The sequence below is a fragment of the Myotis nattereri genome (genome assembly GCF_964212035.1).
Source record: "Myotis nattereri genome assembly, chromosome: 3".
Lineage (NCBI taxonomy): Eukaryota > Metazoa > Chordata > Mammalia > Chiroptera > Vespertilionidae > Myotis > Myotis nattereri.
The window spans coordinates 44990640-45015250 of record NC_138077.1 but is presented as its reverse complement, the minus strand read 5'-3'; the positions used below and the strand labels follow the sequence as shown (position 1 = coordinate 45015250).

The 24611-nt window shown below is 42.2% G+C and overlaps 1 protein-coding gene and 1 pseudogene across 2 annotated transcripts in view; both read right to left on the bottom strand.

The window, feature by feature from the left end:
- Positions 1-9657, bottom strand: part of LOC308516174 (kininogen-2-like) — a 32021-nt gene extending 22364 nt beyond the window's left edge. Inside the window, exons 1-3 of the mRNA XM_081087017.1 lie at positions 9303-9657; positions 5143-5253; positions 3318-3402 (exon numbers count right to left, since the gene is read on the bottom strand). Coding sequence (XP_080943143.1) covers positions 3318-3402; positions 5143-5253; positions 9303-9497 — 391 coding nt within the window. The 5' untranslated portion in view covers positions 9498-9657. The remainder of the gene's footprint in view (positions 1-3317; positions 3403-5142; positions 5254-9302) is intronic.
- Positions 1-24611, bottom strand: part of LOC308515343 (histidine-rich glycoprotein-like) — a 285767-nt pseudogene that overhangs the window by 257150 nt on the left and 4006 nt on the right. The window contains exons 4-6 of the transcript in view: positions 24365-24453; positions 23056-23222; positions 19283-19881 (exon numbers count right to left, since the gene is read on the bottom strand). The product of the transcript in view is annotated as a histidine-rich glycoprotein-like (transcript). The remainder of the gene's footprint in view (positions 1-19282; positions 19882-23055; positions 23223-24364; positions 24454-24611) is intronic.

The following is a 24611-nucleotide window of genomic DNA, read 5'->3' as shown; positions in this document are numbered from 1 at the left end:
AAGATAATTTCAAAGACCTTGGTAAACAAACTTTCTAGTACATTCTGGTATGTATTAGAAAAAGAGAACACAGGACTGCTTTTTGGTCAGAGAGAAAAAACCTGCCATTGACTTAGGAACATCTTATGTGCATACTATTTTGCATAATTATTTTAAATTTCTTTAGAAATCATTATCAATTACAGACATAATACATTAATTTATCCTTTTATAAAATAATAAAACAGTACAGATGTAGTATTTATTTTTCAGTGTTAAATAAAGCTCCTTGAAGCCTCATTCAGGATATAATATGTTTTGTACCAATTAATTTCAATAAACATGTACATATTTTGCTCCTTCTGTAATATGTCAGGTGCTGAATTAGACTGTGTGGTTACATTAACTTGTAACAGTGGTGTGTTGGAGAGCACAAGAGACTTGGTTAGAAAGTTGTAAGGAAGACATTCTGATAAAAGGAAAGTGTGTGGAAGGCCACCTGCCCTCTTGGTTGAAATTCTGACTTAGGGGAGACATAGGGGAGTGTCGAAGTCGGCTCCCCTAATTATTCCTGACCTTTCCAAACAAGTCTGATTACATACAGACCCCAGGTGTTTACTGGAATCCATATGCTTAATCCCTGGATGCCCTTGCCTACAGAAGAATGTAAACACATGTGTCCTCCCAAGATTACTCACCCCACTGATTGTATCTAAAGATAAAATCTGCTAGAAAAAGCTAACAAGGCAGGCAATTGAGGCTGCTCTGCCGCTAGAGCCAGGAGCCCCTTAGCCCTCTCTTTCACAGTCAAACTGTGTCTGAGTAATCTGTTCATCCATCGTTCAGGGGCTGCTGGTCAGCACTGGCAGTGGTGAAAGTGTTGGGCAAAGTGGAGTGGGAGAGAGAGAACTGCAGATGGATATTTCAAAAATAATTCGGCAAGAGCTTGGGAAGGCAGGAGCCCAGAGTGAGCTCAAGAAAGACTTTCATTGGGAGAAGAAGCCTGAGCTAAGAAGGGTATAAATCAGTCAAGGTCAACTGGGCAACATAAAGTGTGAGCCTGAGAAGGAGGAACAAAGGGAGGAATGGCTCTCAAGAAAGCAGGATGAGTCAGGGGCAGCGTGTGGGATGCGGTGTATAATTTTTAGTGGGCTTAAAGCAGGAGACTGGGACTGGCGATTGAGGTCTGGACAATTAATAGAGAGTCCTCTGCTGTGGAGCCCGGGCCATGCTCTGGAGTCCAGGGATTATGAACTGTATTCCAAGGGTCATGGGCTGCTTGGTGAACCTGATGTAGACATGGTGGCCTCCGCAGGAAAATGCTGGTACTCACAATGTTCTCCATATAATTTCAGGGTGTGCATAGATCCACTGAAGTCAATTAAGAGTGGTCCGCAGTAAAGATGGGGTGCCACTGACTGGGTTTTAAAAAAATAATGTAAACTATTAAAATGGGAGTGATCGCTTCTCAGCCTTTTGGCTAAGATCAAGTGTAAAACGGGAATGAGCTTGTATTAGGTTACCAATTCATGTTTATAACAGATAGCCTTAACCCGCTGGTCAGTAGAGGCACACGCTATAGAGAGGAAACCATGAAGGCATCCTGAGCACCTTTGCCTTGGGCTCTCACTGTCTGAGTGTGTAGGACCCAAGCAGAATCAGGAGGCCAACAGTGTTCTACAACAGTGTCCCTCAACACAACTCCCATTGCAGATGTTTCTTGACACTCACTCCATGAGCATGTGTGTCAGAAAAAAGATTTACTGGGTGAATATTCATAGCTTTCTTCACTGCTCTCCCCTTGCAGAAGGTATGTTGCATCAGGGCAGTGGACAAAGTTAAGAAACTGGAGGGGACTTACATGGGAAAGGAGAGAGAATTACTGAGGGGAGAAGAAAATATTGATGAACACAGTAGGGGAGGGGGAAGGGAGTAGAGATCAGAGGCTGGTTTGCAGACCTCAAGGGCAGCTCTGACTGGGGTAAGCGGAGAGATGGCGCAGTCTTTTGAGGGTGAAAGATGCAAATTAATTTTTTTCCAGGCAATGGAATGAGTTTTCATCCTGCTCCAACATTTCTAGGGAGATTTTTTAAAAAATTATAAAAGATTTTAAATTTTGAATTCTGAAACATATTAAGCCAAAAAGGTTTCAGATAAGGGATTGTGGACCTAGTAGTAATTGTGGATCTATAAGGTGTGGCAAAGAGCCTTTCCTCTCATAGTATATAAGTGCTGGGTTCTGGATCATGTGAAAATTTGTTTATGCGTTAAAGTTCTTAAACAAAATAATTAAAAGCTACTCCAAAATTTTTTTAAAACAATTGTGATTTCTGCTTTGAACTGTTTTTCTTTGTATGCCACTTCTTGCAGGATCTAAACCCAAGAAATAGATTTTGTGGGTTCTTTATGGATGACTAAGGCCACGACAGAACAATGGCTCCTCCACTGATGTTCACCAGTGTGGCTGAGGATGCTGTTCTGGAGCCTCATCTACTAAAACCCTATCTTGCAAAAGGCCAGTTCTGGTTTGGCTTTTGTGATTGACATTCCCTAGATGTGTCCATTCTTCTGCACCCAGCCACTCTGCCACCAGAGGGAAGGCGCTAATAGTGGTTATATCTCTGCATAAGTTGCTCTATTCTTACAAGGTCTACTATACCAACTCTGCTAATTGCTAGCTATGGGATACTGGGCAAGATACTTAACTGTGGTGGGACTTGGTTTCCTCATTTGTAAAATGAGAATATTAACACATGCCTTATAGAATTGTTGTGAGGATTAAATAAATCATCATATGTAAAACAATTAGCACCGTGGCTACCAATAAGTGCTCAATAAATGTCAGCTATGATTACTTTTATTCTGATGATCATCAATTAATTATTATGCTTTAACTTCAAGCCTGCCATCTAGTTTCAGTCTACAATAACCCTCTGAAGTGAGAATTCCTCTGATCCCCTTTTAAGGAAAAGGGAAACCAAAAAGGTGAAGAGCTTTTGAAAGATTGCAGACCAGATCTGACCTCAAAGTCTGTACTTTTCTGACTCTACTGAACCCCCACAATTGAAGCATGTGGCATGTTTTCTAGTCCTTTCCCAGGGCCTTTGCACGCACCTAATTCAGTGCCACTGTCCAGAGAGAGGCCAGGGGATGATTGGCAGGAGCCTGGCCCCACCTCAGGACTCTGCCACCAACGACCCCCAACCCCCAAGTCTGCAAATGGCATTGCATAGCCAACCACTGCCCTCTGGGAAAGGGCTTTGTGCAGGTTATGCTCCTGGCCCCACAGGAAATGGTTCGTTTCCCCCCAGGGCAGCGGCACCCTATATATCAGCTACCTGGAGTAACGTTGCAGGTCTGGGTAGTCACGGAGAATTCCATATTCCATTTCTTCGCTAGGGTCGCCATGCATTCTCCTGTAGCCTAGAAAGGGAGAGAGAGAGAGAGAGAGAGAAAGAGAGAGAGAGAGAGAGAGAGAGAGAGAGAGAGAGAGAGAGAAAGAGAAAGAGAAAGAGAAAGAGAAAGAGAAAGAGAAAGAGAAAGAGAAAGAGAAAGAAAGAGAAAGAGAAAGAAAGAAAGAAAGAAAGAAAGAAAGAAAGAAAGAAAGAAAGAAAGAAAGAAAGAAAGAAAGAGAGGAAGAAAGAGAAGAATGAAAGAGAGAAAGAAAGAAAAAGGAGACCATTTATCTTAATCTTTCAGATGGAGAAGGGCACGTAGAGCAGTTGCTACTAGTAAGTATGGCTTTTCTCTTATTTAAAACTTAAGATTCTTTTCTAACAGAGTTTTGAGATACAAGAATGAATGTTTTGTAGCCTAATCATTATTATTTACAAGTCATTGATATTCATGAGGTGTCCAGAGGAGAGGCAGTATCGACAGTGAGGTTTTAAAATAATGTTATGTTTGGAGCACTTTTTCACTAAGGTGAACACAGTGCCCTAAAACTAGCCTGCCAAACTCTCCTCTTACAGTTCAACTTCAGGGTTCAACTGCACAGAGGATGCGGTGCTTTTGATACCATTGTAATAAGCAGTTATTAACTGAAAATGAGCAAAGGGAAAGCCAAATAGACACATGCCCAGTAAAGTCTGGGTGACCTAGGGAAGGTACTTTCTGTCAATCACCCCTGGGAACACAGATGGTGTAGCACCTGTAAGCACAGGAAGATTTCAGATATTAAACTCCTAAACAAAGAGTTCTCTTTCCTGCCTCTCTTGCACACTGAGGCTCCTGGCTCTCTTGTTGCAGTGGACACACTCCCCTGCATGCACTCGCATGGCCCACAGCCATATGTCTCCCCCACACCCTCGCCCCGTGCCCACACACAATGGGCTAATGGACAAGAATTTTCTTGATGCAGTGCCAGACCCAGCTCCACCATGAAACGGAAACTTGGGACATTGATTTGGCTTTTGGCTGTGCTGAATCCCCGGCTGCTCCACTTTTAGGACTGGTTTAAGGGAAATGGGACTTTAGAAATGCAGATATGGAATTCCACACAAATAAAGTGTGAGTCTTAGAAAAATATTTTTCTCAAGATGTCGTGAGGACTGTACCCCCAACATCCAGTGGGGAAAGGGATCACCCACTTCCCACCAGTGGACACCCCATTTCCACCAACAACATTTGACACATTAAAGAGGTGAGTCCATGGACTGTGGAAAGAGTGGCTTCCTTCCTGGCAGACACTGGCTGTTAACTCCCCAGGTAAGGCCAAACAACCAGCTGTGGTGTGGCAAACAGATGGTAGACATTTGGTTAATATTCCTTGTTGTTAAAACAAGGTCTTTTCATATGTATATTCTTTTCTTCCAATTTAGGTCAATTTTACTTCCTTTTTACAAGGGAGCCCCTGTGTTAAAAGTGGTCAGCTAATTAGAGGCAGAGTAGAATTCCAACTCAGGTCTGCACAAATAAAGCACCCAATTGGTCATAAGAGTCCCCTCTTCATGGGAGGGCTTTCTCCAATCTCATGGCTGGCCTCTCATGCCCTTTCTGTCTGTGCAAGAACATAGACATCAACCATTTGCCTTTTGTACACATTTGAGGGTTTATGTGCACCCCTCACAAACAGGCTCCACAGTACTCATCACCCCCAGCACTAACAGAATAACTCCACAGTCTCGATTGAGAAAACTGGAGGCTCTGGACCATCACACTTACAGCTTGCTCAGCTTCTTTGTAGTCACAGTCCTGCCAGGTTTTGCCACTTTGAGCAGGACAGTCGCCCTCCTTGATTTCATATTTGACAGAATAAAATATGTCCTGGTCTCCCTGGAAAAAAGAAAACAAAGATACATAGGGCTCATTCAACTGACAACAGCAGACCATTGGAGAGGGATCTGGTGCAGTTATGCATATTTGATATTGATTTAATTCAACAAGAGCAAAACATTTACTAACACTACTGAAAGTTATAAATACTTGGAAGAATGTTCGTAATATATTTATAAATATGTATTTTCAAGAAACAAAGTAGTATATGTAGTATTAGCCTGTTTTTGTAGAAACCAATTTCATGCACATATATAATTTTAAAAGCCTGAAAAGTTATGCAGCAAAACTGTTAACATGTTGCATCTCAGTGATGGGTGTATGGTTATCTTTTACTCTCTTCTTTAAATAAACATCCCTAAATTGTCTGAGGATTTTTTGAAAACAAATATATATTACTTTTACAATTAGAAAACAAATCATCAAACAAGAGTACTTTCTTCTTTCATTTTTTGAAAAAAATGTTAATAGGTATGTCTGGGTGATGAGATTAGTTATGGGTAATTTTAGTATTTTTATTTGGTTTCTTTTGTTTTCTATTTTTTAAACATGTCATAAAATAATAAATAAAAACTTTTAAGGCTCAAGGTTCTGAGTTAGATGAGCTTTTGAATGCAAAATCCTGGCATGGTGGAGCAGCAAGAGACCTGAGAGGTGCTGTTGCCCAGCCCCTCACTTTGCAGGTGAGAGAAAGGAGGCCCAAGTAGAGAGCGCAGAGCTGAGGCAGCCTCCCACCTTGGAAAGGCAAAGCCAACCCAGACCCCGGGTCTCCTGAGTCCAGGGGCAGTGCTCTCTCAGAGCCTGCACTTGTCAGAGTATTTGCATCTTGGAGATGATGGAGTCAAACACGATAGTTCCGAGGTTCGTTTCGGGTCTCCGATTTAGATAAAGCAGTAGGTGATAGTGATTCTGTGGACATTTTAGGGAAAACAAAGTACCCAACAACAACACATTTGCTACAGATGTCCGCCAATGACAACACCAATAAAACACTGCCAAGGGCACCAGGACTCGCTTGACTACACTAGTTTGTAAAATCAGAATGGCTCAATTTTACTTTTTCCTTTAATTTCATCATGTCAAATGGATGGATTTTTTTCTTCCACCAAAGTAAACTATCACAGAGACATAGTGAAATTTATTTGAACAAACTATTGAAAGCTTGTATTTTTTTTACCTTTGATTTTTTTCCATTTAAAAATAATTTGTTTTCTTTTTCATGACATAAGACTTCTAGTTTCTAAACGGGATACATCAAAAACAAAAATACGCCCCCTGTGTCTCATCTTTATTTTCACCCATGCAAGAAATCCTTCTGGAATATCAGCATGTGATTAAATAGGTATCAAACCACTGAATCTACAAGTTAATACATATTCTGTTATGGCAGAATAACCAAGAATTTCCCTCAAAGAAAGATGTTAATTTTCTAAATATAATAGGGTCTAAGAGGATCATATACAAATAAACAAAAATCTCTTATGCCAGGTTTTTAGGCTAAAGATGGATAACACACTGGCAGCTGAAGAAAGCTGAAGCTATAAATAGATCCAAATTAAAAGTATTTCTACATTTCTTTAGAAAACAGAACCAGAATTCCTTTTTTAAAAATGACCCGTGGAATGGCTTTGCTTCCATATTTACCTAATATTGTAACAGTAAAACAGACACAAGCACATTGATGACAGCTCAACAATGCTGGATGTAGGACGTTTACATGTGCACTTTTCTTTAAAAGTCCCACAGGTTGCCCTAACCGGTTTGGCTCAGTGGATAGAGCATCGGCCTGCAGACTCAAGGGCCCCAGGTTTGATTCCAGTCAAGGGCATGTACCTTGGTTGCGGGCACATCCCCAGCAAGGAGTGTGCAGGAGGCAGCTGATCAATGTTTCTCTCTCATCGATGTTTCTAAATCTCTATCCCTCTCCCTTCCTCTCTGTAAAATATCTATATATCTATATCTATATCTATATCTATATCTATATCTATATCTATATCTATATCCATATATATCCCACAGGTTTATTGACTAAGGCTAGACAGCAAGTCATATGATCCTTTTTGATGCCTTTTGTACAGTGTCCAAGATCATTGTACAGATGCAGCCAAAGACTGGGCCCCAACGTTCAGGAAAGAGACCACAAAGAAGAAAATCAGGGTAGTTATTTAGTCCCCCTAGTTAATTGTTTGAACTGGAACAACAAAAAGTGGAAAACACAGAATGTAATGAATTAAAGGAGTTGGAAAAAGTTGGTGGAGAGAATTATGGTATATGAGTAAGGTCATTGGGTTTGGGATGTCAAGCACAGTGCAAAAAAGAGCATCCATGGGACCACGTATTTATAATGTCCTGTGGTATCACTCCCTCAATGACATTATGATATCTATATGCGATAATAAATAGATCAGTTATGCAACAAGGCAGTGTGTCAAATATGCATATGTCCTGTGGAATGCACCATCACAGAGATACATAATGCCATATAAATTGTTTAAGTGTTCTTGTGTTGTGTCTGATTTGCTTGTTTTCAAAGTCACCCAGGCAAACTCTTCCTGGGGATGTCCTTGGAGAGAAGTCTGGTCCACTGAGCCCAGTTTGCTTAACCTTTCATTTATCAAGAGATGAAGATTGACTTTAAAGAGAAATAAAGCTAAAGTTCGTTTGATTTTGATTTTTTTCTCTTTCAGTTTCATCATTCTGAATGTTTTCATATAAACAACAACAACAACAACAAAATCACAACTAAACCCTCCATCCCATCCCCCCAACCTAATAGTTTTGATGCATCCAGTAGTATTTCTTGGAATCACACATCCTGTCAGGATTTATCTTCAACCTGAGTGTATCCATCAGTGATAAAGAATATTCTAAACCAACTAGAACATTGCTGTTACCCTTGATGCATTCAGCCATCAGGACTTCATGGTAGATATTTTATCTAATATAGTAGAACTACATTAACTTCTTTTCTGACTCCTCTTGACATACCCTACTGTCCCTCATTCACCTTAGTTTTACTGAGGTATAATTTATTGAGGTATATTTATTGGGGTATATTTATTGATGTATAAATAAATTACATATATTTAAGATATACGAAAAGATGATTTGCTATATGTATACATTGTGAAATGATTACCACAAATAAGCTAATTAACATATTGTCAACTCACATAATTACCTGTTTTGTGTGTGGTGAGAACTCTTAAAATCTAGCCCTTTAGCAGATTTGAAACATACAATACAGTAATATTAATTCTATTCACCATGCTGTACATTAGAACCCCAGGACTTACTCATTTTATTTTCTTAAAATATATTTTTATTGATTTCAAAGAGGAAGGGAAAAGGAGAGAGAGATAGAAACATCAATGATGAGAGAGAATCACTGATTGGCTGCACACCCCACACTGGGGATCAAGCCTGCAACCCAGGCATGTGTCTGAGCGGGAATTGAACCACCACCTCCTGGTCCATAGGTTGATGCTCATCCATTGAGCTAAGCTACCAGGCTCTTCTTATAACTGAAAGTTTGTACCCTTGACAAACACCTCCCCATTTCTCCCATCCCAAAGTCCCTGGCAACCACCATTTTACTTTCTGCTTCTGTTAAGTTTGACTTTCTTAGATTCCATTTATGTGTGAGATTATACAGTATATGCTAGTCATACCCCCTTAAAGACCTCCTCCCCTTTGAGGTGTGGAAGTCTTTATATTTCAGTTTAAGGCCAGTCACCAGAAAATTCTCTTGCTGTGGCCTGACTGAGTTCCTGGATTTTCCCACTCTGCATAGTCCCTTTCAAATGACTCCATCCACCTTTCTTTAATTTCAGCCTAGAATACCTGTCCTCTGATTACCCAGGAGGCCAACCTTGGAGGCTTGAGGACTACCCTGCCCAATTCCCACCCCAGAGGGTAGGGTTGGTCTTTTCTAAGCCTCTAACTTTAATAACAGGTTTTTTCTGTGTGATGTGGTGTGTGTGTGTGTCCTGGGTTCAAGTGATAGCACAAATCCCAAATGAACTCAAGGTTAAAGACAACTCTCTTACCGTCTTGATGACTTCGGTTATGCGGTACAATACAAACTGGTTGCCACTTTTTCTTCCATTATTGTATTTCTTCAGAGCTGCATCCACAGCCTTAAATACAACCTCATCATTGCAGTCAATTTCTTGCGGTTGGTCCTGTTGGGCAAAACTTGTTAACAGCCTGGAACAAAGGAAAAGGATGGCAAGTAACTTCATGACTTATCAGTCTCCCTCTGGGAGTTTCACCAAGAATTGGAAGCTAACTTGGAGGCTGATGTTAACCCTCTTCAGCCTCTTATCTCTTCTCTCTCTCCTCTGTCTGACTTGGCACTTTAGGGTTCTGCTTGGCTTCCTGCTGCCCTCCACTATTTGCTCTATTACAAAAGGACAAATGGCTCTGCTGGATTACCCAAGCAGATAAGGCTGGTCCATTACAACACTGGGTCATTGACCTGCTTGTTCTTATTTGGGAGGCATGTGTGAGCACATTTCCAGGCAATTGCACAAGTTTGTATAGCAAATCAGAGTACAATCTAATAAAGGAGGAGAAAAAAACACACCACCTGCTATTCCCTTTCCCAAATGACTTTCCTAAAGCTAGGTATGAAGGTCACTACATGTGACAACAATGCAACCATGAGCAGACCCCTTTCAATAAAATTTCTTTGCACTCCTGCAGAGCACATGCACAGGGACATAGTGAGTGCAGGGAGTCTCACCAGGACATGGGCATGACTGAAAATAAAAAGTGGGCATCCTATCTGGTCTCTGGCTAAGCCAGCCTCCCTCCACTCAACTGGATCTGCTAAAGAAAGGAAAATGTTCCCAGGGCAGAAAAGACAATGTAGAAACTTAAGGGGAGATGGTTTTTGTGAAGCCTCCTTAACCTGCCTTTCCTTCTTGTTTCTGGTTTGGTGGACTTTATAGGGGTCTTTCATTCACCAACCCTAAGTGGCCTTTCAGATGAAGTTAGACTATTCAGGGGGAGGAAGTCTAAAGGTAGGTTAAAGATAAGGGTTAGTAGATGTTTGCCTTTAAGTCTTTCCCTCTTCTCCCCAAAAAGGTGTTAACCTTTTTGTTGTTGGTGATTGGGTACCTCGCTTGGCAAGTTAATCTCCCTGAGAGCCCCTGGAAAAGAGGGATCAATTGGAGATGAATGATGGCCTTGTAGCAGAGTGGCAGGAACATGAGCTTGGCAGTAAGCCCAACCTTGATTCCCACCAGCTCTGCTACTTAACTGCTATGTGATCCTGAGCAAATCAGGGTCATATAGCCTTTCTGAGCCTCCAATTTCTCATCTGGAAAAATGAACTATCATAATGTCTTATGAGGTTTTATGAGGAGTAATGAGATAATATATGTGCAGAGCATGGTAACTTGGTCATATAAATTATATCTAATATTAGGGCTGGTTGGTTAAGAATCCCTGACTGAGTGAAGCAGTTTCAGGTGTGTGATGATGGCAGAAGGTAGATTCAGTGTGTGTGTGGCAGGGCCAGTGGGTGGTGGGAGATGTAGGGAATGAAACTAAGGATGAAAACGACTTGGGTAAGTTCTTAGACTTGGAAGAAAGAGGGACCCGCAAAGATGGAGAAGCTGAGGGTGGGGGAGGGAGGAGTTGACTGATGTGCGTGGTCCAGGAGGTGTTGGAAAGGAGCACAGGGCTGATCAGGGTGGGTGTTTCAAGTGAAGATTCAGAAACAGGACTTTCCAGTGTATACAGGCAGCATAATAAATAGAAAAGCATGTGACTTTGGATGAGGCTGATCTCGGTTCTAATCCCAGGCCCAATTTACTGACTATAACAAACACTGTTTAGCTATCATGTAATAAATCAAATCTAGATAAGGAGCTATCAATGGTATCTTGTCTAAGTCTCTAGTGCAATGTAAGCTAACTAGGGTAAGGATTGTTTCTTACTCCATTATTCAGCTGTGGCAACTGTGTTTGCATACTAAAAATGCATTTAATGGATGTAAATTGAGAACATTCAATCCCATGTTTTCCAGGTACTATTTTCAATAACTCAAGAATATTTGTGAAAGCACTTTATAAATTAGAAAACACTAGTGAAATGCTCCTGTGAGTTATTGAGCTATGCATTTTTGGGGGGTTCTTGGATTTCACCTTTCTTTATTCTGTATCTAAGTAGCTGTCCCTGTATTCACGCCATTGGAAGAATGTGATTCTGCAGAGCAGACATTTGGCTGGAGCCTCTCTGTTTTTTTACCGCTAGAAACCTTTCTGAATGGCTGTTGCATCTGCTCTGTTGGTCAGCACTGGTGTCATTTGGGTTATTAAATATTATTAAATATTTCGGGTATCATCGTGTGGTTTCATGAAATGACATTTAGATGTATTCTGGGGAGAAAAGGGAAATGGGCTGCCACATCACCATTTTTCAAAAAAGGAAAATGGGGCCCAAAGAGGTTTAATGACTTTCTTAGAATCTTATAATCAATAAATTGTAGGATTGGGATTAGAAACCAGATAGGCTTTCTTCAAAGTCACATGCTTTTCTATTTATTATATTGCCTGAATCCATTGCCATGTTCCAGTTTTATTAATGAACTAGTTGCCTGGTACATGAATTTGTGCACATTGAAAGGGATTTAATTAGAAGAAATATTTTAATATCACTATTTGCCATTTCTCTATAATAGAAGTGTCAGAGATTAAAGAAAATTAGAAAAATGTATATGAAAGTAATATATAAATTTATTAATAAGTAAACAATAACATCATATAACAGCAAACATATGATATAAAAACAACAAGAACATGATATAAGAACAACATTCATTCAGCTGATTCTGTGAGGGATGGGTCTCCCACCGCTCTCCTGTCTGGGTCCTTGGTGCGGATGAATGGGATTCCGGGCTGTCAGGCCACTGACAACAAGCTGAACAATGGCCAATTCCACGAGGGATGGGGCTCTCTCTGCCCTGCTTTCTGGGTCCTGAGTGCAGATATTTGGCTCCCTTCTCCATCCTGTCAGAGTCTGGACCGACATCCACAGGGATACAGAGTCAAGCCCCCACCAAAGCCTGCAGGGATGCAACATCAAGCAGTGTCAAGTCTTGCACTCAATTGCTTGTGGTTGGTCTCCTTTGGCAAAACTTGTTAGAAGCCTGGAACAAAGGAAAAGGATGGCAAGTAACTTCATGATTTATCAATCTCCATCTGGGAGTTTCACCAAGAATTGGAAGCTAACTTGGAGGCTGATGTTAACCCTCTTCAGCCTCTTATCTCTTCTGTCTCTCCTCTCTCTGCCTTAGCACTTTAGGGTTCTGCTTGGCTTCTTGCTGCCCTCCACTATTTGCTCTATTACAAAAGGACAAATGGCTCTGCTGGATTACCCAAGCAGATCTCAGGCTGCTCCATTACAACACTGGGTCATTGACATCCTTGTTTGTTAGCAGTTGGGAGGCATGTGTGAACACATTTCCAGGAAATTGTACAGCTTTGTATAGCAAATTAGAGTACAATCCAATAAAGGAAAAGGAAAAAATAATCAACCACCTGCTATTCCCTTTCCCAAATGACTTTCCCAAAGCTATGTATGAAGGTCACTACATGTGACAACAATGCAACCATGAGCAGACCCCTTTCAATAAAATTTCTTTGCACTCCTGCAGAGCACATGCACAGGGACATAGTGAGTGCAGGGAGTGTCACCAGGAAATTGGCATGACTGAAAATAGAAAATGGGCATCCTATCTAGTCTCTGGCCACGCCAGCATCTCTCCACTCAACTGGATCTGCTGTAGAAAGGAAAATGTTCCCCAGGGTGGAGGAGACAAGGGAGAAACTTAAAGAGAGATGGTTTGAGTGAAGCCTCCTTACCCTGTCCTTCCTTCTTGTTTATGGTTTGGTGGACTTTATAGGTGTCTTTCATTCACCAAGCCTAAGTGACCTTTCAGATAAAGTTAGACTACTCAGGGAGAGACGGTCTAAAGGTAGGTTAAAGATAAGGGTAGATGTTTGCCTTCAAGTCTTACCCTCTTCCCCCTAAGAAGATGTTTGACTTCTTTGTTGTTGGTGACTGGGTATCTAGCTTGGCAAGTCAATCTCCCTGAGAGTCCCTGGAAAAGAGGGATCGATGGAAGCTGAATGATGGCCTTGTAGCAGAGTGGCAGGAACATGAGCTTGGCAGTAAGCCCAACCTTGATTCCAATCCAGCTCTGCTACTTAACTGTTATGTGATCCTGAGCAAATCAGAGTCATATAGTCTTTCTGAGCCTTCAATTTCTCATTTGGAAAGTGAGATATCATAATTTCTTATGAGGTTTCCTGAGGAGTAATGAGATAATATATGTGCAGAGCATGGTAATTCATTCATATAAATTATATCTAATATTAGGGCTGGTTGGTTAAGAATCCCTGAGTGAAGCAGTTTCAGGTGTGTGATGATGGCAGAAGGTAGATTCTAGTGTGTGTGTGTGTGTGTGTGTGTGTGTGTGTGTGTGTGTCAGGGCCAGTGGGTGGTGGGAGATGTAGGAAATGAACTAAGGATGAAAAAGACTTGGGTAAGTTCTTAGACTTGGAAGAAAGAGGGACCCGCAAAGATGGAGAAGCTGAGGGTGGGTGAATGAGGAGTTGACTGATGTGCATGGTCCAGGAGGAGTTGGAAAGGAGCACAGGGCTGATCAGGGTGGGTGTTTCAAGTGAAGATTCAGAAACAGGACTTGCAGTGTATACAGACAGCATAATAAACAGGAAAGCATGTGACTTTGGAGAAGGCTGATCTGGGTTCTAATCCCAGGCCCAATTTACTGACTATAACAAACACTTTTTAGCTACCGTGCAATAAAACAAATCTAGAAAAGGAGCAATCAATGGTATCTTGTCTAAATTTCTAGTACAATGTAAGCTTACTACAGTAGGGATTGTTTCTTACCCCATTATTCAGCTGTAGCAACTGTGTTTGCATATTATAAATGCATTTAATGGACATGAATTAAGAACATTCAATCCCGTTTTTTTTCAGGTACTATTTTCAATAACTCAAGCAATATTTGTGAAAGTACTTTATAAATTAGAAAACACCACTGAAATCCTCCTGTGAGTTATTGAGCTATGCATTTTTTTTTTCCGGTCTTCTTAGATTTCACCTTTCTTTACTCTCTATCTAAGCAGGCAACCCTGCATTCTTGCCTCCGGAGGAATGTGATTCTGCAGAGCAGACATTTGGCTGGTGCCTCCCTGATGGTTTACAGCTGGCGACCATTCTGACTGGTGGTTGTACCTGCTCTGTTGGTCAGTGTTGGTGTCATTTGGGTTATTAAATATTATTAAATATTTTGGGTATCATCGTGTGGTTTCAAGAAATGACATCTAGCTGTACTCTAGGGAGAAAGAGGAAATGGGCTGCCACCATCACCATTTTTTAAAAAAGGAAAATGGGTCCCAAAGAGGTTTAATGACTTTCTTAGTATCTCATAATCAATAAATTGTAGGACTGGGATTAGAACTCAAATGGGCCTTCTTCAAAGTCACATGATTTTCTATTTATTATACTGCCTGAATCCATTGCCACATTCTAATTTTATTAAGAAACTAGAGGCCTGATGCATGAAAATTCATGCACTGGAGCGGGGGTCCCTCAGCCCGGCCTGCCCCCTTTCGCAGTCCGGGAGCCCTCAGAGGCAGGAGGTGACCTGGTGGTCAGGGGAAGGTGACGCCACCATCACACCTCTGCTGATGCCAATGGTGGCAGCACAAGCCTTGACCGGCCCTGGTTACTTGAGCCTCAGGCAGCCCTGGGCAGCTGGGGGACTGAGGGGCCTGGGGGACTCCAGAGGCAGGCATGCGGAGCGGGCCTGGCCTTGCCGCACACTTGCCGCTCTGTCGGGGAGTAGGGGCCTGGACACCGCCATCTTGTGGCTTTGGTGCCACCATATTTGAGGGCGTGGTGATCAATTAGCATATTCCCTACTTATTGGCTGTGGGCGCTGCCATCTTTGCGACAGTGTGAGGGTCATTTAGCATATTCCCTCTTTATTAGATAGGATAATTGACATACATCCTTGTGCAAGTTTAAAGTGTTCCACATGATGCTTTGATTTACATATCTTCTGAAATGATTACAATAGGTTTAGTTAACATTATCTCATACAGATATGATAAAAAGAAAAGATTTCTTCTTGTGATGAGAACTCTTAGGATATACTCTATAAGCATCTTTCCTATATATAATGCAGCAGTGTTAACTATAGTCACAATTCTGTAAAATTCACCTTAGTCCTCACTTCTCTTAAAAATGGAAGTTTGCATCTTTTGATCACCTTCCTCCAGGTCCTGTTTCTGAGTCTTCACTTGAAGCACCCACTGTGATCAGCCTTGTGCTCCTTTCCATTCCTCCTGGACCACGCACATCAGTCATCTCCCACACTCAGTTTCTGCATCTTTTGGGTCCCTCTTTCTTCCCAGCTCAATAACTTACCCAAGTCTCTTTCACCCTTAACTTTTTTTCTTTCTCTCCCTTTCCCCATTAGAATCTACCTGCTGCCACCACCACACACCTGAACTGCTTCAATTAGTCAGATAGAGAGAATCTAAAGTCTTATTAGCTTGAGTCTAAATGCTTGAATCTGGTTTGGAAAGAAGGAAAAGAAAAAGAAAAAGAAAATGTGAAAATAGAGTCCCCTGGCCTCAAAAATGAATAGAGAAAATTTTCTGAGACTAGAATAGCCCCTAACATGGGAGAAGGTATGAGAAGAACACAGGAGTCTTGGGGTTTGGAAGCAGAGGACACTCAGTCGTGCTTTCTGGACATGTACCCTGAAAGACAGCAAGATCCCAGAGGGAGATGAATATGGTATTTTTGGCAGTCATGTTCATCAGTAGTCTTACAGAGACTCCTGCATCCCCAGTTTGATTCAGAAGAAGCAGATACACTAGAGCAAAGAGTGATGTGAGCAGGGTAGTAAGCATCCCTTAGTAGAGGGACCTGGTAAACCAGTGATGAAGAATCAGACAATCTCATGCCCACCACCCAAACACCTGGGACTATGCGAGACTCTTGAGCTGTGGCATAACTTTGTGTGGGGAGGAGCAGGGAGGGAAACTCTAAGAGGACTGAGGTTAAGTATCCTATTATCCCAGCAGGATGGCAACTTGAAATAAAAATTAATGTTTTGAAAACAAAGTGTTATTTCTGGGGCATTTGAATTTATGGTCATGATTCATGCCTATGAACTTCTTTGAAAATTATATCCTGAGCTTTTTTTACTTTATAACTAAATTAAAAATTTATTTCCCAAAATAAAGAGAATTTAGAAAACTAGAAATAAGAAGTAGGAGAGAATTTGGATCACTTTATAAGAACAATACTTTATATGACAATACATAATTTCTTGGCGTGCCCAGCTACAACATAAATACCAAAAGAGGAATGATGCTAGAATTAAAGGAGTTGAGCCCAGGAAGTAAAGAAATTCTGAGGATCAGAGGTTTGTTTTGAGTGGTGTAGCAGCCAGTGAGAGAATGAGCTTTTGACTTGGAACATTGAGATTGTTTCCTCTCCTCTCCATTATTCTTGTTCTTCTCATATCAACTTCACCTTACCCACATTTTGTCCTATTCTGAATAGGAAAGCTAAGATTTCAATAACTTGCAATGTTGCATTTATTGTTGGTTACATTTTATTTATGGTTCTAATTCAGAACATTACTGATTTTTTAAGGAACTCAGATTTGTTTTCGGAAATGTCTCTTCAAAAAACTTTGAAACGGGCCGGAGAAACTAAGATGGCGGCATAGATAAACACCGGGAAATAGTCGCCTCCCACAGCAATTGAAAATTATCCCAAAGGACGGAGCAAACATCGTCCAGAAAAACAGGAAGGCTGGCTGAGTGTAATTTCTACAACTAGAAGACAAGAAAAGCACGCTGAGAGCCAGAGGAGCTGCGGAGGCTGAGTGCAGAGGTACGGCAGCGGCTCGCGCGCGCGGAAAGGGGGTGGCACCTGAGGACGCGGCTGTCTTTTTGAATCACAAGCTCCCGACTGCTCTGATCTCTGGTTCTGGGAAGTCTCTGGGGACCCAGGACACATACGGGGAGCGGCTGCTCTCTCAGGCGGCAGCGGGCGAACTTGAGGGCGGATTTCCCTCAGAGGTGCTTGCAGCCATTACCGGGACACTGAGACGCGCGACTCCGGGCGCGAAGAATCAGCCATTGCTTCTTTCTCTGGCCTTTTGACTCCCTGAGACCCCGCCCCACCCAGGCTGTGGCAGAGGCTTTTGCATGTGAATGCCCCGGCCCTTTGCAACCTGATAATTACCTAACTGCAGCCGGGCCAGCCAGACCCGGAACTTCCAAGAGAAGGCCCAAGGCCCCGCAGCGGCTTGCATTGCTTCACAGCTGAGCCTCTGCGTGGCCCGGCTGTGAGGCCTCAGGCAGGGGCTGAATTAGCACCTCCTTAGATCCAGGAGCCACTGTACCCAGTGGTCAGAGGGGGACCATTCTCCCACTTCAGACACAGCTGCTTCCCACAGCCAATTGGCCTGGAGGTCAATTCCTCCCAGTGATCCTACAACAACCAAGGCACCAAGAGTGCACCAAGAGTGTCCACCCCAGGTAACTGGGGAGGCTGAGCCACTGGGCCCTACAGGACACCTGGCGCGCAGGGCCACTCTATCAACACAGGGAAGCAGCCAAAATGCGGAGACAGAGAAACAGGTCACAATTGTCAGAAACGGAGGAGGACAGACGACTGGATATAGAGTTCAAGGCCACGTTTATAAGGTTTGTCAAGAATTTTATGGAAACCGCCGATAAATTTAATGAATCCCTCAAGGAGTATAGTGAGACCATGGAGGACATGAAAAAGGACCAACTAGAAATTAAGCATACACTGACTGAAATAAAGAATATTTTACAGAGATCCAACAGCAGACAAGAGGATCCCAAGAATCAAGTCAAAGATTTGAAATACAAAGAAACAAAAAATACCCAACCGAAAAAGAAAAAAGAAAAGAGATTCAAAAAGTATGAAGATAGTGTAAGGAACCTCTGGGACAACTTCAAGCGTACCAACATCAGAATTATAGGGGTACCAGAAGGAGAGAGAGGGCAAGATATTGAAAACCTTTTTGAAGAAATAATGACAGAAAACTTCCCCCACCTGGTGAAAGAAATGGACCTACAAGTCCAAGAAGCGCAGAGAACCCCAAACAAAAGGAATCCAAAGAGGACCACACCAAGACACATCATAATTAAAATGCCAAGAGCAAAAGATAAAGAGAGAATCTTAAAAGCAGCAAGAGAAAGACAGTCAGTTACCTACAAGGGAGTACCCATCCGACTGTCAGCTGATTTCTCAACAGAAACCATGCAGGCCAGAAGAGAGTGGCAAGAAATATTCAAAGAGATGAATAGCAAGAGCCTGCAACCAAGATTACTTTATCCAGCAAAGCTATCATTCAGAATGGAAGGTCAGATAAAGAGCTTCACGGATAAGGAAAAGCTAAAGGAGTTCATCACCACCAAACCAGCATTATATGAAATGCTGAAAGGTATTCTTTAAGAAGAGGAAGAAGAAAAAGGAACTCTTACCATTTGCCACAGCATCGATGGAACTGGAGAGCGGATAAATACCACAAGATCTCACTTATTTGTGGAATATAATGAACAACATAAACTGATGAACAAGGACTGATCCAGAGACGGAGAGGCTTTGATTGGACTGTCGGGCCTTGGAGGGAAGGTAGGGGAGGGTGGGGGCAAGGGGGAAGGATCAACCAAAGGACTTATATGCAAGCATATAGGACTAACCAATGGACACGGACAACGGGGGGGTGAGGGGATGAGGGGGGGGTAGAGGGTACACATATGTAATATCTTAATCAATAAAAAAATTAAAAAAAAAAAAAAAACTTTGAAACGGGAAAATTCACTCTTGAACATCCCTGGACATAATTCAGAGGCTAATTGAGTGAAAGGCTGGATTTTTGGCTTTAGAAGATGGTTGTGGTTTAGCAATGAGAAGCTAAGAAAACTGGCTTCAGGAAGAGGAAGAACTACACCTCTTTTTAGTGGAGGGAGTCGGTAAACATATCCAATTTGTCTCCATTTTAAAGGAAAGTGTCCTTTGCCTGGACCTCTTTCTTCTGAGTGCTTAGGTGGTGGGTCATGGCCCTGGTGATGGTGATGTTGGGGACCTTGTCTCTGTGGTGGTGGGTGATAGGGTCCATGGTCATTAAAACCATGGCCATTGGGATGTTGTACATGGAAATGGTGTCCATGGGGATGGTGTCCATGGGGACGATGTCTATGGAGATGGTGTCCATGAGGATGGTGCTCATTGGATTTATGATTATGAGGGGGCATATGTGCCATTGGCGCCAAAAAGGAGAAGATGACATCTTGAAGGGGGCAGTCAAGAAGGAGCTCCTTCTTGAAGTGGTGGTCTGTCTGAGTGATTTTTGACATCCAGAGGAGTTGGGCATCCAGGTTTATGTGACTTGTGGGGATGGAGGTTATATCTGGATCTACTGTGTGTAAATGGAGGCTTGCCACCAGAGGAATGCCCATGCCCTCCATAGTGTAGGAGATGGTCCAAATGGGGTTGAACATCACTGATGTTTCTATGTTTCTGCTGAAGGACACAGAAAAGTGAATATCATCATGTAAAGAAGAAATTAGATGCTTAACTTGATTTAATTCAACTAACTCCATACTTTGGATTGCAGAAATAAATTTTAAAAGTAGGATATCAAAGAAGGGTTCTCAAATTTTTTTTTTTTAAAGTTTTTTTTTTGTGTGTGTGTGTGTGTGTTTTTTTTTTAAGTATATTTTATTGATTTTTTACAGAGAGGAAGGGAGAGAGATAGGAGCTAGAAACATCGATGAGAGAGAAACATCGATCAGCCGCCTCCCGCACATCTCCCACCGGGGATGTGCCCGCAACCCAGGCACATGCCCCTGACCGGAATCGAACCTGGGACCTTTCAGTCCGCAGGCCGACGCTCTATCCACTGAGCCAAACTGGTTTTGGCGGGTTCTCAAATTTTTATCTAGAAAAGTTGGCTTTTAAAATACAAAGAAAAATTATCATCTACAACCATCATTTCACAATAGCAATAATCTTATCTAATAAAAGAGAAACATGGTAATTGGCGTACGACCGCTACCCTTCCCATTGGCTAATCAGGGTGATATGCAAATTAACTTCCAGCCAAGATGGCGGCCGGCAGCCAGGCAGCTTGAAACTAACATGAGGCTTGCTTGCTTCAGTGACGGAGGACTCCAACGTTCCCCGCCTGCTGCTGCAGGCCTCTGAGCTGGCAGTTTGAAACATAGTTACAAAAATAGAAGCTAAACAAAACCCCAGACACCAGCTTTCAGCTAGCTGGGATCTCAGACCTGGAGTTGATACAGAGTTTCGATTGTAGAACCTAAACAAACCAGATACCTGCTTTCAGGAGCGGAGGCCTAAGAGCTGGAGCCTCAGAGCTAAAGCTGGCTCAGATTTAAAAAAAAAAGAAAAGAAAAAAAGGAGCAGTTGGGAGCTTCAGTCCCAGCCTGAAGACAGCCCTCAGCCCCTCACCCAGACTGGCCAGGCACCCCAGTGGGGACCCCCACCCTGAAGGGTGTGTAACTAGCTGCAAACAGCTATTATCCCCTCATCCAGGCTGGCCAGGCACCCCAGTGGGGACCCCCACCCTGATCTGGGACATCCTTCAGGGCAAACCAGCCAGCCCCCACCCATGCACCAGACCTCTATTCTATATAGTAAAAGGGTAATATGCCTCCCAGCACCGGGATCAGCGGAGCCGCGAGGTCTCCTGGCACCAGGATCAGAATGACAGGGGGCAGCACCCAAACCCCCTGATCGCCCTGTGGCTCTGTGTGTGACAGGGGGCGGGGCCACAACCTCCCTATCGGCCCTGCTCTGTTCCTGACAGGGGAAGGCGCCCCAACCCCCTGATCAGCCCTGCTCTGTGCCTGATATGGGGGAGCTCCCCAACCTCCTGATCGCCCTGCGGCTCTGTGTGTGACAGGGTGCGGCGCCCCAACCCCCCCACCCCACGGGCCCTGCTCTGTGTGTGACGTGGTAGAGCCATAACCTCCCCATCGGCTCTGCCCTGAGTGTGACAGTGGCGGCGCCCCAACCCCCTGATCGGCCCTGCTCTGTGGGTGACAGGGGGGAGCTCCCCAACCCCCTGATTGACCCTGCTCTGTGCGTGACAGGGGGGAGCTCCCCAACCCCCTGATCCGCCCTGCTCTGTGCTTGACAGGGGGTGGCACCGCAAACTCCCCATCGACCCTGCCTTGAGTGTGACAGGGGGCGGTGCCCCAACCACCCAATTGGCCCTACCCTGAGCGTGACTGAGGGTGGCATCGCAACTTCCCAATCGGCCCTGCTCTGTGCATGACAGGGGGCAGCCCCCCAATTCCCCAATCGGCCCTGCTCTGAGCCCGACCAGGGGCTGCACCTAGGGATTAGGCCTGCCCTCTGCCACCGGGAGCAGGCCTAAGCCAGCAGGTCGTTATCTCCCGAGGGGTCCCAGACTGTGAGAGGGCACAGGCCGGGCTGAGGGATCCCCCCCCCCCCCCGCCGAGTGCACAAATTTTTGTGCACCGGGCCTCTAGTATAATATAACAACAGTCAGAAAGATAATTTCAGAATAAAGGATGGTTCTTTTATATGCAATATGTTATACCACAAACAATTTTTCTTATTATCTTTATTTTTCTCATTTCCACATAAAGTAATAAAATTATATTACAGAATGGTACTCATCTGTAGATCAACATTTGGAAAATTAGTGCCTTATAATTTAGGCTCTCAATAGAGTTCTGTGACTCTATGTTATAAGCATTTCTTACTCCTAAAAGATGAGCACTTCATCTCTTCACTATCCTTATTCAGATTTAATATTTTTTTAAAAATCTGTGCAGCCATGCCTATGGTGATATACCTGCCACCCTTTTTGGTTTGTCACATGGATGTTTGAATTATTTTTTTCTGATATAAAAATACTGTGAAGAATATTTGTGTGTAGAACAAAAGTTTCCACACTGTTATTCTCATAAAATATTTTGTATATTATTTTAAATATCTTTATATAATAAATTTGACTCAAATTCATTCCCAGGGGAGGAGGTAAGAGGGGTTGGTCAAGAGGGAAGCATAACAAAGGGGTCCAAAAAATTATTTGGGGTGATGGATAGGTTCATTATCTTAAGTGTGGTGTTGTATTCATTGGCATATACAAATGTTAGAATTACCAAATTCTAACATATTTGATACATATTATCAAATTCTAACATATGTATACTCTAAGTATGTGCTGTTTATTGCATGTCAATTACACCTCAGTAAATTTGCCATTGTTTTAAAACAAACAAACAAACAAACAAACAAAGCAGCAGATTTTTGTCTTTCTCTGTCTGGCTTATTTCACTTAGATCGTACCCTCTACATTGTCACAAATGGTAAGATTAGTTCTTTTTTAAGCTAATATTTTATTATAAATATACAATACATATTCTTTATCTAATCTATTGATAGGCACTTAGGTTGCTTCCATATCTTGCCTATTGTAAATAATGCTGCAATGAATGTAAGGATGCATGTATCTTTTTGAATTTGTGTACACTTGAAACTAATATTATATTGAAGGTTACCTATAAGTTAAAAATTATAATAATAAAAATCATCTGGCTCAAGGAGGCCAGTGGGGAGAGGGTCAATGCAACTGAATTTGTGCCTGTGAGGTTGGAGCCTGGGCCCTCAGACTTCAGCTGGACATTAGTGGAAACTCACGCCTCGGCCGACTCTCTCCACTTGGTCCACTCTGAGAGAGCCAAAGTCACCATTCTCCTTTTTGTACATCTCAGGGACTTTGTCTGCTTGTTTTCTGTAGACCTCAGTCTCCTCAAAGAAATCCAAGAGTACGGGGCTGTCTTCAGTATTGGCCAATGCAGAAAAGACTGGAGAAAGAAGATGGTAGTTTTGTGGCTAAACAGCACTGTCAATGCCATGACTTAATACATATATGCATGGTGGAAACAATAACAATAGCTCTTGTATTACAGACAGGTGAATTGAGCATTGGAGAGGCTAAGGGAGTTCTTCCAGCAAATCAGCTAACCAGCAGCAGAGCTGAATTTAAACCCAGATCCTTGTGGTGCTCAATTTTCAATTGTTACCCTATTCAGATGCCCCAACCCCAGCATTGATAAAGTGTGAATATTTGAATGAACTCTTCCTATTTCTGCCAAGAAGGGAGAGCATCATTAAAATGAAGTTTTGCCCAGAGAGAGAAGATACAGCTCAGTCTTCTTTAAGGCAAACTCCTGAAAGAGTTTGCTTGGCTGCTGAGTTTTTGTATATTGGATTATGCTGAAATTTGTTATTTTTAAAGGAACTCTGTGATAATTCTCTTGCAAAAAGTAAATAAAAGAACATGGACTTTAGAGTCAACACTGTTGGTGTAGGTTTAAGGTCATCATATTTTGGCTGTTTTTTTTAGGCCAAGTAATTTAACCTCTTTGAAACTCTTTTAACTCTAAAATAGAAAGTCTCATATTCTTCATAGTCTTATTATGAGATTAAATGAGACTTCTGTGTAAACTGTAGCATTAATACACAAGTTTTAGATGTTGAAGTGAGCATATTTCTAAGTAATTTGGAAGTGTACTACACAGAGCATCATATTTAATTCTAACAAAGACCCAAAAAGCTTATACTATTATTATTTTTATTTTACACATGAGGAATCCTTAAAGAGGTTAAATAACTTCCTCTCAAGACCATGAAACTAGTAAATTATGAGACTGGGATTCAAATTCAAGCCAATCTGACCCCAGACAGAGCCCATGTTCTCTATAATGATGCTATGCTGCCTTGTGTAACTTTCTATTTTAATATAATTAATTTCTTGAGAAGTGTATCAATAACAGGAGGAAACCCTCTTGCAACTCTTTTCAGGGGAGAGAGGAATAATCAAGTCCATGAGCATAGGTAGAGTCCATTTTTGATATGTACATCATAGTATTATATGTAAATATCACCGTATGATTGAATTTTATATCAATCTAGAATTAAGTAGTATTTTAACAGATTATCATACCAGAGCTTGTGGTGCAGTTGAAGTCATTCACTCTAAGATCCTGAAATTCACTCAAATGTTGTAGCTATTGCCTTACACTGTCCAATCATCTGTAAGAAAGAGTTTATCATTGTGTACTGCTTTCTTCGGGTTGAATATGAAGACACAAAAATAGTGATGCAACATACCCTATTATCCTTTAAAATTTATTTGTGGTTTCTCAACAAATCCTCTTTCAAACTTGTATTTTCTTAATTTGTATCTGTGA